At 37.6% G+C, this 20,899-nt stretch overlaps 1 protein-coding gene and 1 pseudogene across 1 annotated transcript; both read right to left on the minus strand.

Annotated features, from left to right (window-relative positions):
- On the minus strand, positions 1-7,091 carry LOC117020695 (trace amine-associated receptor 7a-like; annotated as a pseudogene).
- A 9,277-nt stretch (positions 7,092-16,368) lies between these two features.
- On the minus strand, positions 16,369-17,400 carry LOC117020696 (trace amine-associated receptor 6-like). Its single transcript, XM_033103311.1, has one exon. The coding sequence runs from the start codon at positions 17,398-17,400 to the stop codon at positions 16,369-16,371; it is 1,032 nt and encodes a 343-aa protein (XP_032959202.1).
- Between the last annotated feature and the right edge of the window lie 3,499 nt (positions 17,401-20,899).

Genomic DNA, 20,899 nt, shown 5'->3' on the forward strand with positions numbered 1-20,899 from the left:
TCAATTTATAGTACTGTCCTTTATTGTTAAAGAATGCCTTTTCCATACTTTAGATATTAAACCACACTTTAATGAAATATTGTCAAAGTACATAAAGTGGCTGCTGCTGCTGTTTTTGATGTTATTACCTGGTAAAGTTAAAAGTGTTATTTGTTAGTTCCCCCAATTTTTAACCAATTTTATTATTTCTGAAACCCAAATTTCTAGGAATTACTATCTGGACCCATTTGTATTTTTAATAGCAAAGGTGATATTTCAGCAGGTCACACTATTATGCCTCTCAAAACAAACCAGGGCAGCACCTCCTCGACCCCAACCATTAGAGACGGTGAAATAGTAATGAATGATAATAAACTGATATGATCCAATGGAAGCAGATGTCCAAGAAATCAACCACATAGAGAAATTAATATAAGATACAGTCTATGAAAAGAGAAGGATTGTCCTCCATTTTTTTAGCATTTTTTTTACACCATTGAACTTATTAGAAATCTCAGTTTCTTTATATTTTCATATTTGGGATTAGTCAATAAAGAGCATGTAGCCTCATGCTGAGGTGAGATGTAAATCGGAGGTGCTTCTCAAAGCCTCTAAAATTCTTGCACATAAATGACTTCCTATCTTGCTCATAAGACCATCTTGAGTAAATGCATTTGTATCAGATAAAGATCAAGATTAGTCAGCGATCATGTTTTTCAGGGGGTTATGATTCTAACACCAAGGACAGGCTTTAGAGGCAATCTTCGGTTATCTTACATCATCTACACTGAACCCTTAGGTTTTTAAATGCTCTAAAACATTTCTAAATAAAAATCCATTAAATAAGCCGTATTCCCAGTGTCTGAAAGTGTGAGACAGTCCTCATTATGATAGAGGTGGGAAAAAGATGCATTAATCATCTCTGTGGTCTTTCCAGTGCCCAAACTCAGAAGTTTGTTACTGAGAGGAAAGGGTGAGAATGTTCTGTATTCTTGTCTCTTGGCATTAGAGGCTAGAAGTACCTGAACACAAAGCAGGGTCAAAGAGTTAAACTGTAAATGAACAGTGGTTGTACTGGTAACATACAATCAATATATCTAATTAACAACCCAAAGAAATCTTCAAAATATTGCATAACCGAATCGACTCTCATTCTATTTATCACATAATTCATTTGTATTTAACGGGCATGTTTTAGAAATGTACGTTAACTGTTTATGGAATACTTTTATCATGGTGAGACACAACACAAAATTAATTTTTCTCCAATCACATTCTCCAAATGAGCTCTAGCAATTCTTCCTTCATCATCCCTTCATGGAATCTCAGAAAGATGTCCAGTCACTCTGTGTTAAAGATTTTCATTCCGGTCGGCTCCAGTTTAAAACGACCTTCTATACCCAATTGACTAGTCTTGCCCTCCCTGTGTCTAGAGCTATTGGTGTCTAAGCTTAAAAAGCCTGGTTGTAGGGAAGAGGCATGTCTGAATTTTTATTCCTTTTCTGCTCTATTTCACAGGGAGAAGAGAGAGGAGAAGAAAAGGAGCAGCATAATTTGACACCAAATTGGTCTCCTTGTGACCTTTACTGGTGGTCATGACCTCTGTGTAGTGAGCCTTCCCCATAGTGTCCCTGTCATGCAGAGCATATCTGGGTGCTTCAGACATCCCTGCAGGAGGCCTTTCCATTCCCAAGTTCCTGATCTTGCAATCAATACTGGTGTGAGTATTTCCAACATCCTCCTCAAGCCCTGTGGGATGTGTCACAGACACTTTGTGCACCCCTGAACTGCGAGACCTGCCACTAGGGCCAAGCCTGACTGGCTCCCACAGTCTAGTAGCCCACGTGAAACTCCTGCATCTTTGCACTGGAAGCAGTGACAGTAGGGGCTTCTCTCCCTGCCAGCCCAATTCTCCTCCCAGCCATCTGCTCTCCTAGTCTACTTCCTCTGCTCAACATAAACACAGGGCAGGTCAGCAAGATTATTAAATAAGCAAATCTAAAGAGGGAATGAACTTGAATCATGTTCCCAATACATTGTTCAATGGTGTTGTCGTCTGGACAAAGAGACCCCAGAAGCAAAACCTGTAAGGTTTCCACTCATAGACAGACTCTAAAGAGAAGCTAAAAGAGGTGATCTGGAGTGGCTCATGCACATCGGGAACTGGACACTGGGCAGGCTGTCCCAAAATGAGTCACACACGTACCTCATGACAGAGCCTACATTTGGGCGCCTGCCGCATGCAGGGCACTGTCCGTCAGCTATGGCATTACCAGGCCCGAATGAGAAAACTTTTCTCTCATTATTAATATTCTCCTTATTCCATTCCTGCTCTGCTGTGCAGGGTGGATGGGGTTACAAGAAGAAAGGAGAGAGGGGGAAAAAACACACCATAAAAGCAGGTTTATCTCCCTCCCCATTACAGAACCTTGAGGCCTAGGAGTAGGTAGCCCTGACTAGAAATAGGAAAGACAAAAGTGCTAAAGTGGATGTGATTGTAAATCTCATTTAGGATTAGAATAGACTTTTTATGGGATTTCAAATATCCAAATTTCATGGACGCCTATGCAATCTGCCCCCAGTGTTTTAAAATATTGGGAATGGAGAGTTAGTAGAGCAAGTCTGTGTGCACTAGTACATGAAACAGTGCAGCTATTTCCTGTTTGCAAAGCACCAAGTGCAGACTGTTCCAAATCTTGTGACATACTCAGTGGGCCACAAGTCCCAATGATACCCAAGGAAGGGCAAATCTGGTGACTAGAGTTCTATTTCTTTATGCTTTTCCTGAATAATTTGAAGAATACTTGCCAACATCCTACCATTCATTTTGAGAGATCTCCTTCATTTCTTAGAAAGTTCATAATGATAACCACTTTGATGCATAAAAATGATTCATGCAGATTCATATTTTCTTAATATGACAATGCACATTTTATATAAACTTATTAAAATATTTCCACAGTTAAAGGAAATATACACTTCTTTGTTCAGTAAATATTTATTGATTATTCTTTATTTCCAAGTATAGTGAAAGGTTTCTGCTGGCACTATAAAAATGAAAAAAGGGACATTTTCCTGAATAACGCACTTTTGGGGGAAAACAAATATGCACAGCAAATCATTAGAAAGCAGAAAAGTAATGTCACAAACACAATGAACATAGTGGTCCCTAAGAAAGGATGCACAGAAATCCATCTATCATCTCCATTGTTTTAATCTTTACACATGGAAAAAATATAAAGGGAAACTTTAGGTCCTGTTAAACATCTGAGCTATTAAGGGTGCATAAAATATGCAAACATACTTATATTGTTACATATAGTAATGAACTAATATAATCAGCAGGATAAAAGCTAGATGAAACTTCGAATCCCTCAACAATGCTTAGGTGACTTGAAGTGATTTCTGTGGAGAAAAAGCACAAAGGAACCAAATAAATAAATACTATAAAACAGTAAGATCATGATTTTGCTTGATGTTAAGCCCAACCCTGCCTTAATAATTAAGATACAGTTTATCTAAATGACCCTCCATTCACTCTCAGGGGAACAAAATCTCATACAATAAATACAATTTCAATAAAGAAAAGATTGTGATGAGTGGAAAACAGTACATTAAAATTTTATATCACAGCAAATTAATTATTCTCTCCAATGTCTCCATCTCCCCAAAGAACTTGGTTTATGACGAACTTTTCTTTATGATGGTTATTTTTTTAATTTGCAGAAATGTGTATAAAATCATGTATTCCAAATTGTTCTCAACCAGTGAGTATGGAGGGTGGGCCACATTCTCTTTTGTAAGAGGAGGAATAAGTTACTGGTTACTTCACTTACTCTCTGGCCCCTGCTGTCCATATTGGTTCTATTGTTAAACAAAGTATGCCACCGGGAGCATGTGACTCACTTCTTAATGCCTCAGGTTCCTCATTCTAAATAGAAGTAATAATATTCCCTTGCTCATAAGGTTGTTGTGAAGATGAAGTGACTTAATGCAGTTAAGAAAATTCCATGCACAGAACGTGTGTCATATCGACATAGATAAATATTTATTAGGTTATTATATTGCTTTTATTGTTATATCCTTTGGTTCCAGAACTCATGTATTACATACCATAGCACTCAATAAATGTTCTTTGTAGCAAAGGCCAATATATTAGTCCCCACACAACCAGAGTGTTCACAGAAGAGAATAATGATGACAGTAGCTTGTGTCTTTTATAATGAAAGTTTTCAAACACTCATAAAAATAGACAGAATATTATATTGATCTTGGAAAGGAAGTGATAAAATTAGATGATTTGTCTAATATATTAGAAGGCTTTTTTAAAACATAAGAGTAAATGTATTAAACTAGATATTAGAAATACTTATTTGAATCCAGAAGCTTTATCACATTCATCAGATTTCTTTACCACTTTCATTTTAGCTTCTTTATCTTTACAATGAGGCAGTATGATTATCGGTAGCTTGCAGAACAAGATTAGAAAGAGTTACTACAGTGAAACCACAAGAAGCAAAATAAATTGATGATATTGAAGTCCGAACTGAAGGATTGTGGGTAAAAGGACAATAAGCAGTCTAGGGTGACTTCCGTCATCTGTGAAATGAAATAAAGACAAGAGTTTCTCCTAAGAACAGTATAATCAGAAATAAGGCACTATTAGAAGAGGCTTACCCAGTCAAAGCATTTGTGTGATAATAGTTAGAAGTGATGTGCCAATAGATAATGCTTTATTACATCAGTTAGAAATTAAAGAAATATAGCAAGAATTTTTTAATATATATTCACTCCTGCCCCAAAACATGATAATCTGATGATAAATCTTGATGTCTTATTGCGGCAAAACTAAGGCTAGAATAGAATCACGTAATTTATTTACATTGTTCATGAAACATACAGCACCCTTCAGTTTTACTTACCAAGAAAACTCCCTGAAATAACTGTCTTGGTTTATCCACTGTGAATTGTACAACTAACTCAGTTTCCCTTTTTAGCTTTGGAACCAAGTTTATGGGTCATAGGAAACACTCCATTTTCCAGCCGTTGTCTTGGCTTTATTTTATATACTTCCTTTCAGTTTTCTTTCTTTTTTGAACATATTTTAAAATTATGCTTCTCTACATCCTTGAAGCCCCTGTAAATAATTTTGAAACAATGCCCAATTTAAGTGATAATAAGTTAATTTCAAAATAAAGTAAAATAACGAATGACAAGATTAAAACCTTTGCTTTAAACGTATATGAACTAGTACCATGTCTGAACTCATATGTAACTTTATGAGCAGACTACTCACCAGTAAGATGCTCCCTGAATAAATGAATGTTATTACTTATGACACAAGTAACCTCTGTCATTGTAAATAACTGAGTTGATATTATAGTTAATGCTCTATGTCTTGACTGATTTTATGTGACTCTGAAATCACATTTTGGTTCTGCAAAGCTTAACACCAGACAGTGTAGACTCAATCCTTTGCCCTCTCTGAGCAAGGAGCCACCACCTCTCTAAATATCTCTTAGTTGCATTTACATTTTAATAGAAAATAATACAAAGGAACTGAGAAAAGATATTGTCAGGGATTGAACTAATAAGTAATAAAGACAGGATTTAGATGATATACATATATATATGTCTAATATATATATACGTATATGTGTGTGTGTGTGTGTGTGTATATATGTATATATATATATATATATATACATATATATATATATATGTATATATATATATATATATTTTTACCGTTTCTCAAGAATACTACAAGGGAGGCGTTACTAACCAGAGAAGTATAGTGAGGATCAGAGAGAACTGAGCAACCCAAGATCACAGTATTAGATGTCAGAATACTACAATTCAGTCATTTCTGGATATAAGGCTGTGCTGTTTCCATTACAATCATATTTTTAATGTTATATTACCACAGAACATTGAACTTGAATTTATGTGTTTCTGTCAAAAAGGAAGCAGAATTCTATGATTTTTACCTCAGAAGATCTTGCACATTTGGTCAACATTTTTCTCCCCATTGTGAGTTTCACTCACCATCTATTTTTCAACCTCACAATCAAATACAGAACCTACTCCAGAAAATCACACTTATTGTTGAGGAATTCTCTCTAAGATCTGACCAGTGACGATTAGGTTGATGGCTTTTCGAAACCAAGGATAAAATACAGCGTAGATCAAGGGGTTCATAGCTGAGTTATAGTAAGCAATCCAAACTAATATTTCATAAATAAGGTGGGTGTGATGAAACCTAGGAAGGCGTCAATTATTGTATCAATGAAGTATGGCGACCATGAAATCAGAAATGTTATCACTGCGATGCCCAACGTTTTTGCGGCTTTTCTCTCCCTCTTGGCCACTCTGTCTTTGTAGCTGTCTGATGATCTCACAGTCTTATTGCTCATACTTTCATTTTTCTGGCCTGGTGTTTAGCAATGAGGAAAATCTTGGAGTAAACAATCATCATCACAAGCGTGGGTATGAAAAATAATAGAAAATTTACCAATACCCAACTTTGATTCACTGCAACTTGACATCCTCCCACACAGGTGAGAGCACTTACTAGTTCCTCCAGCCCAGCTTCATTTGCTCCTGTGCCAAGAAGGGAAAAAGAATAAATAATGGAAAGGAGCCAGGAGAAAGCAATACAAATGCCAGAAACAGATGCAGTGAACCTGGTTGGGTAGACCAGAGGGTCAGTGATTGCAATGTATCTATCGAGGAAATAAAACACAAGTGGTAGATAGAAGCATAACAGAACGACCCATTGAAACAAGAGTGAAATTTACAGTAACTCTCCCCAAAGTACCAGCAGCTCTCCACAGACCTCACTGCACTGAAGGGCATCACAGTGACTCCCACCAAGAAATCAGCACAGGCCAGGGAGGCGATAGAAGATTGCCCGGAGAGTGCAGCTGCTTGAAATGAAGAACTGAAATCATCACCAAGAAGTTTCCAAATACAGTCAGCAAAGATCCAAAGCCAAACACTGTGTACAGAATCAGGCGGGGGCCTGGAGAGTAGGAAGTTTTGACACAGGATCCATTCACGTTCTCGTAGCAGAGCTGTGTAGCTACAGGAGCCGGCAAATCACTGCCCATGATTCTCTGTTTTGATACCTGGAAAAGCTATCATCCTCTATGGCAAAACGTGTCATTCCAAATATATCATTTTCAAAGTCCTTTAAAAAAAGTGTGTAAAATATGTCAGCAATTGCCAGCACATTTTGTCCCTATTTCTCTGTAAGTAACAAATCCTTATTTTCATGTTTAGAACCTGACTCATATCTTCATTTCATAAAATAATTTACTTTGAACTGAGTAAGCAGTTAATTTTATCATTACATAAAATTCTGTTTATTTAAATTGTAAAAAATCTTTCTTTGCATTGCCTAGTATTTCTTACCTGAGAAATGTTAGTCTTCCAAGAGCTGTTATAATGCATATACGAATGCCACATTGTATTAGCGTTCTTTTCTTAATTTATCAGAGCTAGAATAACACTCAAAACACTCTGCCCCTCAAGAAAGTAGCTAAATAATTGCAAATAACCCAAAGCCCTTAAGATTGAATCCCCATAGTGCATGTGTGGAAAGAAAGAACTTTAGTAATGATTATATTTATGTTTAAAATAAGTTTCCACACTTCTACTCCCTTGATGACATTTTCCTTTTCATGAAATAGAAAAGAAATGGAAATAGTGCTGTCTTTGAAAACCTTTGTCCAGAATTTGAAAGCCAACTGTTTATTTTTAGTTATTATTGAGATTGCATTTTTATTTTTGTAAGAACAAGTTATTGATGATTTATGTTTGTCACTAAAGCTCTTTCAGTAAAACTCTTCATCTCTTCCAGTATTTGTTTGTGCTAAAGAAATTAAACGCAGAATTAATATATTAACACGGAATGCTTCAGGTTTTCTTGAATAAGTTCTGATTTGGAAAAGTGGGAGAGCAGAGTACAAGGTATTTTTCTCAAGGAGATATAAACAAACTGTATGTACAAATAAAACTAGTTTCCTGCTAAGGTGTTTTTGTTTGTTCTTTTCTGTGTTTGTTTTTAATAGGAACTCTGTGGAAGATATTAGAAAAAACAAAATGTTTACATCGGAAATTGGAGATTCCAATATTTATGACGCTGTATGTTACCTCTGACAAATTAAGCTTTTTGTCTTCAGCTCGAGAAAAGATCTCAGCTGAGGACTTTGAAAAACATTTTTCCTGATGCATGACTTCTGGTCATTTTTAGAATCAGCCTTTTGATATTGAGTATACTTTGTATTCGAAAATTCACACGTTTAAGTGTGCAAGTTGATGACATGATAAATGTATCCACCCACGCCATCACCTCCAAAACCAAGATATAGAATATTTCCACACCTCAGCCATTTTCCTTGTGCCCTTTTAATAGTCAATCTACCCCCCACAGCTCCCTCCTCCTGCCCTAGGCAATCACTGGTTTCCATTCCATCACTACTGATTTTGTTTCCTGGTATAACAATGACAGGTAATAGCATCATATACTATGAGCTCTTCTGTGACCAGCTTCTTTCTCTCAGCTCAATGTCTGTATCCATTTATTAGGTATATTATCAGTTCATGCCTTGTTATTGCTAAACAGAAATGCCACTGTAGTAATATACCACAATTATTGTATCCATGTGTCTGTTGATTGACATTTGAACTTATGTTCAGTCTGGGGTTGTTAATAGTATTGGTATGAACATCCATACACAATTCTTTGCAAAGACATGTGTTATATCTTTCAGTGAACGCCTGGGAGACGAATTGCTAGATCATATGGGAAGCGTATGTTTACCTATACAAGTAACTATAAACCGTCTTCTAAAGTAATTGAAACCTTTTGTACTCCACCAGCAATCTATGAATGTTCTCATTGCTCCAAGTTCTTTCAATTCTTGTCATTGCCATTTCTTTTTATTTTAACCATATTAGATGCTATGTAATAGTATCTCTTGTTTTAAATTTTATGAATGGTGATGTTGGGAATTTGTCTATGTTAGTATTGGCCTCTAACGTGTCCACTTTGGTTAACTGTCCCATTAACATTTTTGACCATTTTTTAATAGATTTCAAATTTTACTATTTTTGTGTTGACTGGGTACAAGTCCGTCTAGAAATATATGTTATGAATATTGGACTTTTCATTTTCTTGAGAGTAGTTTTTTAAGAGTAGAAGGTTTTAGTTTTGATAAAAACCACTTATAAATTTTTATAGGTTAGTGCTTTTTTTCTTGTCTAAGAAACTTTGCCTAAAATAATCCATCACAGCTACTTTTCTTCTGTACTTCTTTTAGAATTTTTATTATTTTAGTTTTTTGTGTTTAGGTCTATGATTCTTGTCATATTAGTTTTAAATGTGTTGTGAGGCATTTGAAGGCGTAAAGACCCTGTTTCCAGTGGTAGCAAAGAAACTGGTAGCCCATAGCCTACAGTGCTAAAACATTTACTCACATTATCTGTAGATACCTGTAAGCAAGCGCCTACGGAAGAAAAGGCTCTGGGTGACATGCACTTGCTGCCTTATACAACATTTTAGTTAAAATGACAAGTATAATTAGTTGGTTGGTTTCTTTTAACTGCTCAGGAGAATACAGGAGAAGAAAATGATGAGCTAGAGAGGCTATAAATACGAGTTCAAGTTCCGTACAAGGGACCTGAAAGCTTCAATGAATACTCTGAAAGAATGGAACCCATATTTTCTAGTAGCCATAGGACTGAGTTTCTGAAAACCATACACCAAGCCCAATTCTGTAGGTGGCTAATTAAAATGCAAGTTGAATTCTCAAACTCCCATGGCATCTTTTGCTCAAATTCTGGCATTGATTGGGAAGGAAAGGGATGCTAAAAATTAGGATGGTGACAGATAGGCAGGCCCTATGAAACTGGCTACCTCCAACCCGTAAATTCTGTCAAGCCTTTTCAGCCAGTAGAGGAAGCTTTCTCACGGCTGCCTGAGGAGGTCAGTTCCCCTTGCCTGAAGAAGCTATAATCATCTCACCTGAGGTAGTTGCCTTACAATGGATCACTGGCCCTCCTCAGACCACCCCTAATGCCCTTGCCTATAGACCTATAATCAGACTCAGGTCCCAGCAGCCCCAAAGGATGAGGTACAAAGTGTGACCCATGAGGACATACAACACAAGACTAGAAGACGGCATGACTTTGCCAATCTATAGTAACAGAAACCTAACAAAATACCTATATGTGGGAATGGAACTCAAGGGTGTGATATCAACGTGGAAGGGATATTAAGTGGAATTAGGCTGAATGTATTCATAAGAGGCTATGAAGCAGCACATGATTAATATTCAGTCAAGGAAGAGATGGAAGATCTTAAAGACATGCAGCAAAACAATATTGCAAGCACTTTAATAATGTTAAGATATCATTTCCAAGATATTTTAATCACTTTAATATGTAATTCCTAAAATGGTACAAGATGGCAGACTAGATAAACACTGTGTCTGCCTCCTTCCATGAACACATTAAAATTACAACTAAATTATAGAACAATCAACCTGGAGAACTATCTGAAGTTTAGTCCCACAGAAGTTCTATATTAAAATACAAACAAGCCATGTCAAGATTGGTGGGAGGGACGAGATGCTGATGGACCCCAAACATTTGTGTGGCAGTTGAGAATTAGGAGGGATATCTTGGCTGCAGAGGTTTCCCCCAGAGGAGTGAGGGACACGAAACCCTCGCACCACGATCCCAGCCCAGAGTACTGGTGCCAGTACCAGGAGCCCAGCAACACCTGGCTGTGAAAAACAGTGGGGATTCCAGCCATCAGGTGGGATGGAAGGCTGTGGGAAACCCAGATGTCCTCTTAAAAGGCCCACGTACAGAGTCACTCACTCACAGGCACTTACCTTAGGCTCCAGTGGAGGGATAGAAACTTGGGTGGTGTCGGAACATACGGTGGGAAAACTGAGGTATGCGGCTTCTGGGGAGGAACTGAAGGACAATAAGCGTTTTCCCCGTGTGAGGTTCTTCCTCCCTTGCAGCCAGCAGGCGGTCGCCATATTCTTGTGTTGAGCACGCCCCCAACAGGCCCAAATCTGAAATCTGATGGTCTGGTGGCTCTGGGGCTCTGCACTGCTGACCTATTGGACCCTGCCTGATTCAACTCCCCAATGCTGGAGGCACATTTTTCCCAGAGCACAGCCAGCCCTGTCCCATTGCATGCTTTCTGGGCAAAATATTGGAGTCTCTGGGCCCCAGGGGAAAGTGACTGGCCTTGATGTGCTCTGAGACTTTGCTGAGTAGCTCTAAGCTCAGCACTGGCACCAAACCAGAGTCTGTGTTAAACTAGTGACCACAACTCTTCCCACTATAGTGACTCTCAGAGGCCCTGCCTTACACAACTTGCATACCACACGAGACTCTATCAGCAGCTGAACCTTAAGAGAGCCAACAGGTGGCAGCAGGCCTCAGAGTGGCCAGGCTTTTTGTGGAGCTACCCCAGACTGATACACATGGCTGATGTCCTCAGGTCGTAGCATGGTCTCTCTCCCGTGCACCTCGAGGTTTAGCACAGGCGCGAACAACCACAGATCACTTTGTAGCTCCTACCAGGTATTTCCCAAACAGTCACAAGCAGTGAGTGACCTGAGCCGGCACAGGAGACCCTCCAAAGAGGCCCCAGAACTGATAAACTTGGAGGTTGACTTCAGACCATAGCAGAACAGCTCCTAATTAGCCCCACAAGTGCACACACAAAGGGTGGTCTCAACAAGCACCAGAGTCCGCTTGGGTGATTACTACTCAGTGGGGTAAGCCGTCAAGCACAGCAGCCTGTAAGCTGTGGACATGGCCAAACCCCATAGCCAATCAGCCTGAGGGTCAATCCCACCCACTGATATGCCAATAGAGATCAAGGCTCAACTGTAACAGGAGGGCACACAAATCCCACACAAGGGATACTCTGGAGCACCCAGAGCAGGTGCCAATTATGCCCCACAGGACACTTACTACATAAAGCAACCTGGCCAAGACTGAGAGACATAGAAGACCTACCTAACACATAGAAAGAAACAGATAGGCAGCCAAAATGAGGAAACAAAGAAATATGTTGCAAATGAAAGAATAGGAGAAAAATCCAGAAAAAGAACTAAACAAAATAGAGGTAACTAACTTACCAGAGATAGAGTTCAAATAGTGGTTATTAGGATGCTCAAGGAACTTAGTGAGAACTTCAACAAAGAGATAGCAAGCATAAGACAGACATAGAACCATAGAAAGACCAAGTGAAGTGAAGAATACAGTAACTGAAAGGAAGAATGCACTAGAAGGAACCACCAGCAGACGAGAGGAAGCAAGGGATCAAATCAGCAGTTTGGAAGACAAGGTAGCAGAAAACACCCAATTGGAACACCAAAAAGAAAAACGTATCCAAAAAAATAAGGAGAGTTTAAGAGCCCTCTGGGATAACATTAAGAGTAACAACATTTGCATCATAGTAGTGTCAGAAGAAAAAGAGAAAAAGCAAGAGATTGAGAACCTATTGAAGAAATAATGACTAAAAACTTTCCTAACCTGGCAAAGGAAATAGACATACAAGTCCAGGAAGTGCAGAGAGTCCCAAACAGGATGAACCCAAACAAGACCTCACCTAGACATATTATTAGAATTGCAAAGACTAAAGACAAAGAGAGAATTTTCAAAGCAGCAAGAGAAAGGCAAATAGTAACTTATAAGAAAGCTCCCATAAGATGTTCAGCTGATTTCTCAACAGAAACTTTGCAGGCTAGAAGGAACTGACACATATTTTTGAGGTGATGAAAAGCAAGGACCTACAACCAAGGGTACTCTACCCAGCAAATCTATCATTTAAAATCAAAGGAAAGGTAAAGAGCTTCCCAGATAAGAAAAAGCTAAAGGAGTTCATCTCTACCAAACCAATATTACAGGGATCTTAGAGGGATTTCTTTAAGATGGGGCGGCGGGGGGCGGGGGATAGGTCAATATTATGAATAATAAAATGGCAATTGCTACATGTCTATCAACAATTACTTTTAATGTAAATGGAATAAATTCTCCAATCAAAAGAGGGTGGGTGAATGGATAAGAAAATAAGACCTTTACAATATGTTGCCTACAAGAGACTCACTTCCAGATTGAATGACAGACACAGACAGAAAGTAAAACCATGGAAAAAGATATCTCATGAAAATGGAAACAAAACAACCAAAAGAGCTGGGGTAGTAATACTTACTTGTATAACAGACAAAATAGACTTTAAAACAAAAAAGAGACAATGAAGGAACCAGTAAATCCCACTTCTGGGTATTTATCAAAGAAACCCAAGCACTATTTCTAGGGGACGTGTTGCATCCATAAATTCACTGCAGCATTTTTACAATGGCCAAGATGTGGAGGCAGCCTGGGTGTCTGTTGGTGGAAGACTGGATAAAGAGGCTGGGTACATATATACAATTAAATATTGCTCGATCATGGAAGGGATGGGTTTCCTGCCATCTGTGGTGACATGAATGAACCTGGAGGGTATTGTGCTGAGTGGAGTATATCAGACAACGACAGAAGCAATATGATTTCACTTATATGTGGAATCTAAGCACAAAACTAACAAAACAGAAACAAACTCTTAGACACAGAGAACATTTTGATGGTTGCCAGATGAGAGGGGGTTGGGGGCATAGGTGAATAAGGGGAAGGGAGTAAGAAGTACAAATCGGTTGTTACAAAGTAGTCATGGGGATGTAGGGTATAGCATAAGGAATATAGTCATAATATTTTAATAATTATATATGGTGTCAGATGGGTACTAGATTTGTTGTGATGACAGATGGGAAGGGGTTGGGGGCAGGGTGAAAAAGTGAAAGGATTAATAAGTACAAACTGTAGTTACAAAATAGTCATGGAGATGTAAAGTAAGCACAAAGAATATAGCCAATAATATGGTAATAACTATATGTAGTGCTAGATGGGCAATAGACTAGTCAGGGGGATCACTTCTTAAATTATGTAAATGTCTAACCATTATGCTATACACCTGAAATAATATAAAATAATTCTGAATGTCAACTGTAATCGAAAAATTTTAAAAAGTGTGGGGAGAGATGAAGGGAAATAAGAGGTCCAAATTTCAAGGTATGAAACAAATAAGTCATGGGAATGTAATGTACAGCATGTGGAATATAGTCAATAATATGGTTATAGCCTGGTATAGTGTCAGATGGTTGCTGTACTTATCATGGAGATCACTTCTTTAGGTATATAAATATTGAATAACTATGGTGTACCCCTGAACTTATAAACATTGTATATTATCTATTTTCTAATAAATATTTTTTAAAAGATGTAGCTCCTAAATTATACCAAAGCAGTTACAATTTAGTTTCATTAGATAGGAAAAATAAATTGTACTAGGGATATATATATATATATATATATATATATATATATACACACACACACACACATATATATGTGTATATATATAATATGTGTATAAATATATATTATATGTACATATATATTCAGAATATATTTTTATTAAATTAAAACAAACAAACCAGCAAAGCTAACTTCAAAATTATAGTAATAAGTTTTTATATGTTAATTTATTCAGAAATATTCAAATGATAGAGATAAATTTACAAAGTAAATCCATCCCCATATCACACACTGTCCATTATACATAAAGTTAGACTTTGTAAAAGCATATAGAAGTATGTATGTATATAACACCCACATAACATATACTATTTTATACTCTTTTAAAATAGATATTGTGGTTTTCTTTCCATGTCTATTTATACAGAACTTGTTAGCAATTTGTAAAGGCTTTATAATATTCCATTACATCGGAGGAGCATAATTCATTTAATTTATCCCTTATTAATCTAGGTTTTTTCCCCAGTAATAATTAAGAGTTATACAATGAGTGTTCTTGTTATGTTTGCTACCTTTCCTGGCTCTTTGCTCAAGGTCACTTGGCAGAAATGGAACTATAGAGTCAAGTGACATGCATGTTTTAAATTTTTTATAAAATTTTTAATTCCCCTCAGAAACTGGAAACTCTATCATGTTTTCTGGAGATGCCTGAGAGCGTGATCAATTCTCTCACAGGTGTGCTCAGTTTCCTACGCTTTCATTAACAATGGGGATTACTGATCCCTCCTTCTAATATTTGCTAACTTGGTATATGAAACTCCATCACACTTTCATTAAAATTTTTTGATTATTTTTACATCTGGCATTTTAATTAGCCATTTCTATTTTTTCTGTGTGAAATTGCCTGTTGATTTGTCCAGTGGGGTGTTTGTCTGTCTCTCACTGCTGTATAAAAGACCTTTATATTTTTAAATGTATTAACCCTCTCTTCATCTTGTATGCTGCCCATAGTTTTCCAAACTTGACTTTTTTTTCTAGGCCTGACCAGGTTTTCTTTTAAATTTAAAAAATTAAATCGAGAACATGAATCTATAGGTTTTCATTCATGATCCCTCCAATGAAAATTTATAAAAGCAATATTTCTTTGAGTTTTTTAACATCTGGAAAAATTATGTTTGAGTTTATCAATAATATGATGCAAGATGTTTAACATATTTTTCCAGAAAGCTATATGCCACATTACCACTTCTTTAAAAATCCATCCTTTTCCCATAGCTTATAATACATTTTCATTTTTTTCATCAATAATCTACAAACTTTGTTTACAAAATAGAGTTTACAGAAAAAAAAGACAGAAATTCGACTTCCTTCATGACTGGTAGGTAAAACAACAATCCTCATGGAATGAGAAAGAAATCACATACAAGGACAGTCACTGTTGTGGAAATTACACCATCTGGTCATGGTTTTTCCCACATTTGAAAAATACCCCCAAAATATAAACTAGGAGCCAGGTCCTGAGTCTGAAATGGCTGATATATAAGGCTCAGCGATCTCTATGAGCTCCGGAAAGACCGGACCCCAAAAACAAGCTTCTCAAAATGAAGGCAAAGTCAATCAAGTCCAGAGAAAGACAGGAGATACAAGACTTTCACAGGGAACAGGTAACCAGGAAACCTTTGAAAATGACAGAAAAGTGAGCTTGAAAGGAAGGCCTGGAAAACGATAATAACGAACAACTGACAAAGCAGAGAAGTGCATAGATTTGGGGAAACTAATAAAATCATCTTTATGTGAACCATTTTTTAGTAAATATGTTTCTATCAAATTCTTAAAGATATTTAACTTACCAAGAAAATAAAAGCATAAAAGTTATGCTCCTGATATGGAGGTACCATTTCTCCCCAATTTAATGGATCATTTTCATGTACGGTATTTCATGTCACAATTACTGGGATATTCCCAACATGTCACCAATTCTTAAAGTTAAAGTTTAGGTTAATTAGAAAACAAATTTACGTTTGATGAACTGTCTTTTATTACTTGGCCAGTAATAATAAGTTTCATTGCTCTCCTAAACCAAGGGTAAAATAAAGCATAAATGAAAGGATTTAGAGCAGAGTTACAATAACCGAACCAGGAAAATATCTCATAAACATATGAAGGTGTTATAAAACCCAAAAAAGAATCAATAAATGAGTCAATCATATATGGTAACCATGAGATCAAAAATGCTACCACTGTGACACCCAGTGTTTTAGCTGCTTTTCTCTCTCTCTTCGCCACCCTAATTTTGTGTGTCCCTGATACCTCTTCCACTTTACTATTAATGTTTTCAATCCTTTTAGCCTGTTTTCTAGCCACAAGAAAAATATTACTGTACAGAATTATTATAACACAAGTAGGGGTGAAAAATAACAGAAAATCTACCCAAAGCCAAAATTGATTTACAACAACTTGACAACCCCCTACACAGTTGAGGGCACTAGATAATTCCTCCAGCCCGTCGTCATAGGCACCTGTATAGAACACGGCCCCGCTGTAGGCGAGGGGCAGGATCCAGGAAACGCCAATGCATATCCCTGACACAGACACCGTGAACTTGGTAGGATAGACCAGAGGGTCAGTAACAGCAATGTACCTGTCGATGGAGATGAAGCACAAATGGAAGAGAGACGAGTAACAGAATGCCACATCGCAGCACGTGTGGAAAGTACAGAAGCTTCGCCCAAAGTACCAGCAGCTCTCCACCGACCTGACCATGCTGAAGGGCATCACGGTCACCCCCACCAGAAAGTCAGCACAGGCCAGGGAGGCGATGAGGAGGTTGGTTGGAGAGTGCAGCTGCTTGAAGTGAAGGATTGAAGTCATCACCAGGAGGTTTCCAAACACCGCCAGCACAGCCCCAGAGGCAAACACGGTGTAGAGAATCAGGCGGGGTCCTGGCGAGTAGGGAGTCTTCACACAGGACCCGGTCACGTTCTCATAGCAGAGCTGCGCAGATGCAGGGGGGGACGAGTTGCCGCTCATGATGCTGCTGTGAACACCATGTCAGCGCTTGCAGAAGTTCTGCCCTTTTGCCAATCACTTAAAATAAAGCAATTCTATATTTCCTGAAGAGAGAGAAGAGATTTTTTAAATGAATACCCGTGTTATAGTTACCAGATATTATCTCCATGCTATTTCAAGTCACATATCCATTTTAAGTTTAACCTCTGAACATATAATGTTACATCGCTCAGTAAACAGCAATGTAGTCAATTTAAATACTCAATCAACGTTTAATTATTATTAATTGTTACCATTATGACACTTTAGGAAAAAATTGGAAACAATTTCCTAAATTCAGAAAGCATTTAACATCAACTACATCTGTTGCAAATTTGCTTTGGCCACAAAAGATTTCTTGCCTTGCAATTTATCAAATATCTTTTACTCCCTGGTCTTGCTACAGAAGATATACCGCTTTGTCAAGTTAGTGAGATGTGTGTGATGTGTTATTTATTAGTTCCGTTTTCCTACCCACCCTCCAAGCCTGAGGAGTAATGACACTAACCCCCAGGACGCACAGGCAAATCCCATATCCCAAAGCATCTAACGTGGAGTCCCTGGAGTGCACGTGTGAACAGGGAGAAGACACTTATATTTATAATGTCCACTTAAAATATATTGTTTGATGTAGAACAGCCTCAGTAGTGAAGCCCACAGGGATGACTTTACAAAGGAAAATGAGAGAACACTCTTACACATAAACAAAAATGCAAAAAGTCCCAAAGAAACTTTTACAAACTAAAGCCAGCAATATATAAAAAGATGATACATCATAATTGGCATCTACGATACATCCATTCTTGGCATCAAAGAATGGAAGTTTGCTATAATGTTAGAAAGTCTATCAATTTAATTCAGTTTAAAGTCTATAAAGTCTATTCATTGAAAGTCTATTCATTTAACTTTAACAGATTAGAATTTTATGATTATCTGATGAAATGCAACAAAAGCATGTGATCAAATTCTAAATGTACTCATTACCAAAATGAAAAAGTCTTAGCAGCCAAAATACAGGAGGACTTTTGTACGTATGAAGTTCTGTAGAAAAAAAGGGGGGGGCTATCACATATGATATACTTCATAGTGAAATTGGAGTGTATTCTTTGTAAGATGAGTAATAAGGCAGAGAGGCTTCAGTAATCAGAAGATGCAGGGGGCCTAAGTCCTCACAAGACTTCCATAAATCCAACTATATTCCAGTTTCTGTTACTGTCTCTGAGCAACCAGCAGACACACATAAATTCAATCAGTCTTCTTCTAAGAACAGTTAGTATCTCACTTGTAGGTCTGCTTCACCATGCAGAGATAGGGGGTAGCAGACAATAGGAAGACAGGGAATTCTGCAGTTAATTTTAGCCACAGCAACATACACATAAAAAAAAAAAAAAACACACAAAACAAACAAACGAACAAAAAACCTGCTTCTATAGATGCCTGGCTCGTTCCATCATCCGAACCTAATTTCAAGAGTCTGCGATGGGCTCATAATTCAAAGCCCAAAGTCTGATTTCTATTGTATTGAAAATGATATTCTAACCCTTTAGTGTGACCTATGAGATTTTGAATAGTCTTAACCCTGCAAAACTCTCTAACTACATCCTATTACATTCTGCCCCAGCTCAATGTGCTCCAACCATGTTTCGCCACTCCCATCCTCTCACTACCCGCAACAACATGCCCCAGGAGCTTTGCACAGGCTGTCTCACCTACCCGCATCACTCTTTCCTCAGGTCTTCACAGAGCTGGCTCCTTGTCATCCTTCAGGTCATAGCTTTTACATGACTTCCTCAGAAAAATCGTCTTAGCTGAAGTTGATATCACTCTTTTATCCTTTCATTTACCTTGTTTTCTCATTGTCTTAATTGTGCTTACCAGAATTTGTTATAATCTTATTTTTTTACTTGCGTTCTGTCTGTCTGTCTCTCCCAATGATGTGCAAACTCCATGAGGTCAGGCACTTTCCTCAGTATCACCATGAGTAAACAATGCAGTTTTTGTTGTTGTTTTGTTTCTCTGCTCCTTTGTTGTTGTTTTGTTTCAGTCAGGTGAGTGGGTAAATAACATAGAAATCCATTCCCCAGCATTGGGAGAATACACAGAAATGCATTTTTTAAAAGAATAGAATAGTGAGTTGGCCTTGTCTGAAGAATTTTTTGAATATGGTATTAAATCATTTAACGTTTGGTGTTCAGCAAGCCTTTTCATTCTTAGGCGTCAGTAAGTGGGATCTAACCCTCCATACTTTTTATTTCAGCTGTTGATTATTCCTGAGTCTGGTGTTATCCAGGAAACTGGAATTAAACACTCAACAATTGATGCACCCCTCTGCTTGAAATTCTGGTTTCTTTAGTGTCACTCAGTGTGCTGTGCTTTCAGGTTAAACCCACATTGTTTCAATCTAGAAATAAAGAATGTGTAACTGGAAGTCAAGGAAACTCAGTCCTTAAGTCAAGAGCATATGGAAATGTGTGGTCTCAGCAGTACAACTTTTACTGTTATTAGTGAAACCCTAAGATCTTGGATTAAAAATAAGAGAAGGGAATCACAGGTAGGCAGAACAAAGCTCCCCCCCCACAAGATTCCGTGTCCTAATCCCCAGGATCTATGAATATGTTACCTTACATGGCAAATGGGACTTTGCTGATGTGATCTTGAGATGAGGAGATTATCCCGGCCTATCCACATGTGCTCAATGTAATCACAAGTGTCTTTATGAGGGAAAGAGGAAAGGAGGAGAGTCAGTGTGTCAGACTAGATGTGACAGTGGAGGCAGAGGTCAGACTGATGCCACCCTCTCCTGAATATCCAAAAAAAAAAAAATGAATATCAGATACATAAGTTATCATGATCCCAGAACAGAGTAGATGTAGTGAAGGACAATCACAATACAAACAGCATATTTCCAAATAGCATGCTTTGAGTGAAAAGACTAAAAATAATATAAAAAATGTTGCCACCAGTTTTCCCTAGAGACTAAGAGTTAGAGAGATTTTTTTTTCCTCTTCTGGTCTTCTTGGTATTTTCCAAATTTTCTGTAATGGATGATATTAATTTTATAATTGAAAGAAATTATTTGAAAAAGAACGATAAAAATGTAAAAAGACACATTGTCTGTATTGTCTCATGGACAGTAAATTATCCAGCTCTGTAGGCATTAACAATGACCAACAAGACACAGCCTTCGAGTCCTTCAAAGTGTCCTCCTGGGAAAGGGGCAGGCTGGTGTCACAGAAAGCTTCCGACGCTGCTGGAGGGCCGAGGTGGTTCAAGTCTCAGTTCTGTTCCTCGTTAACTTTGTGACCTAGGAAAATATTCTTAACCTCTCTGAGCCCCATCACTTTGTAGAAAAGTTTTCAGTATTCAAGTTCAGTAAAGGTAGATTTTTTTTTTAAACAGTACATATGAATTTTTATTCGTATCCTTCTTTGAAAAATGTATTTCCCTGCCTTTTCTACCCCTTAAAAAACTACCCATTTTT

This window comes from Rhinolophus ferrumequinum, chromosome 3, assembly GCF_004115265.2.
Source record: "Rhinolophus ferrumequinum isolate MPI-CBG mRhiFer1 chromosome 3, mRhiFer1_v1.p, whole genome shotgun sequence".
NCBI lineage: Eukaryota > Metazoa > Chordata > Mammalia > Chiroptera > Rhinolophidae > Rhinolophus > Rhinolophus ferrumequinum.

Excerpts from the sequence above, each read along its gene's own strand:
- LOC117020696 (XM_033103311.1), bottom strand. The coding sequence starts at position 17,400 with ATGAGCGGCAACTCGTCCCCCCCTGCATCTGCGCAGCTCTGCTATGAG.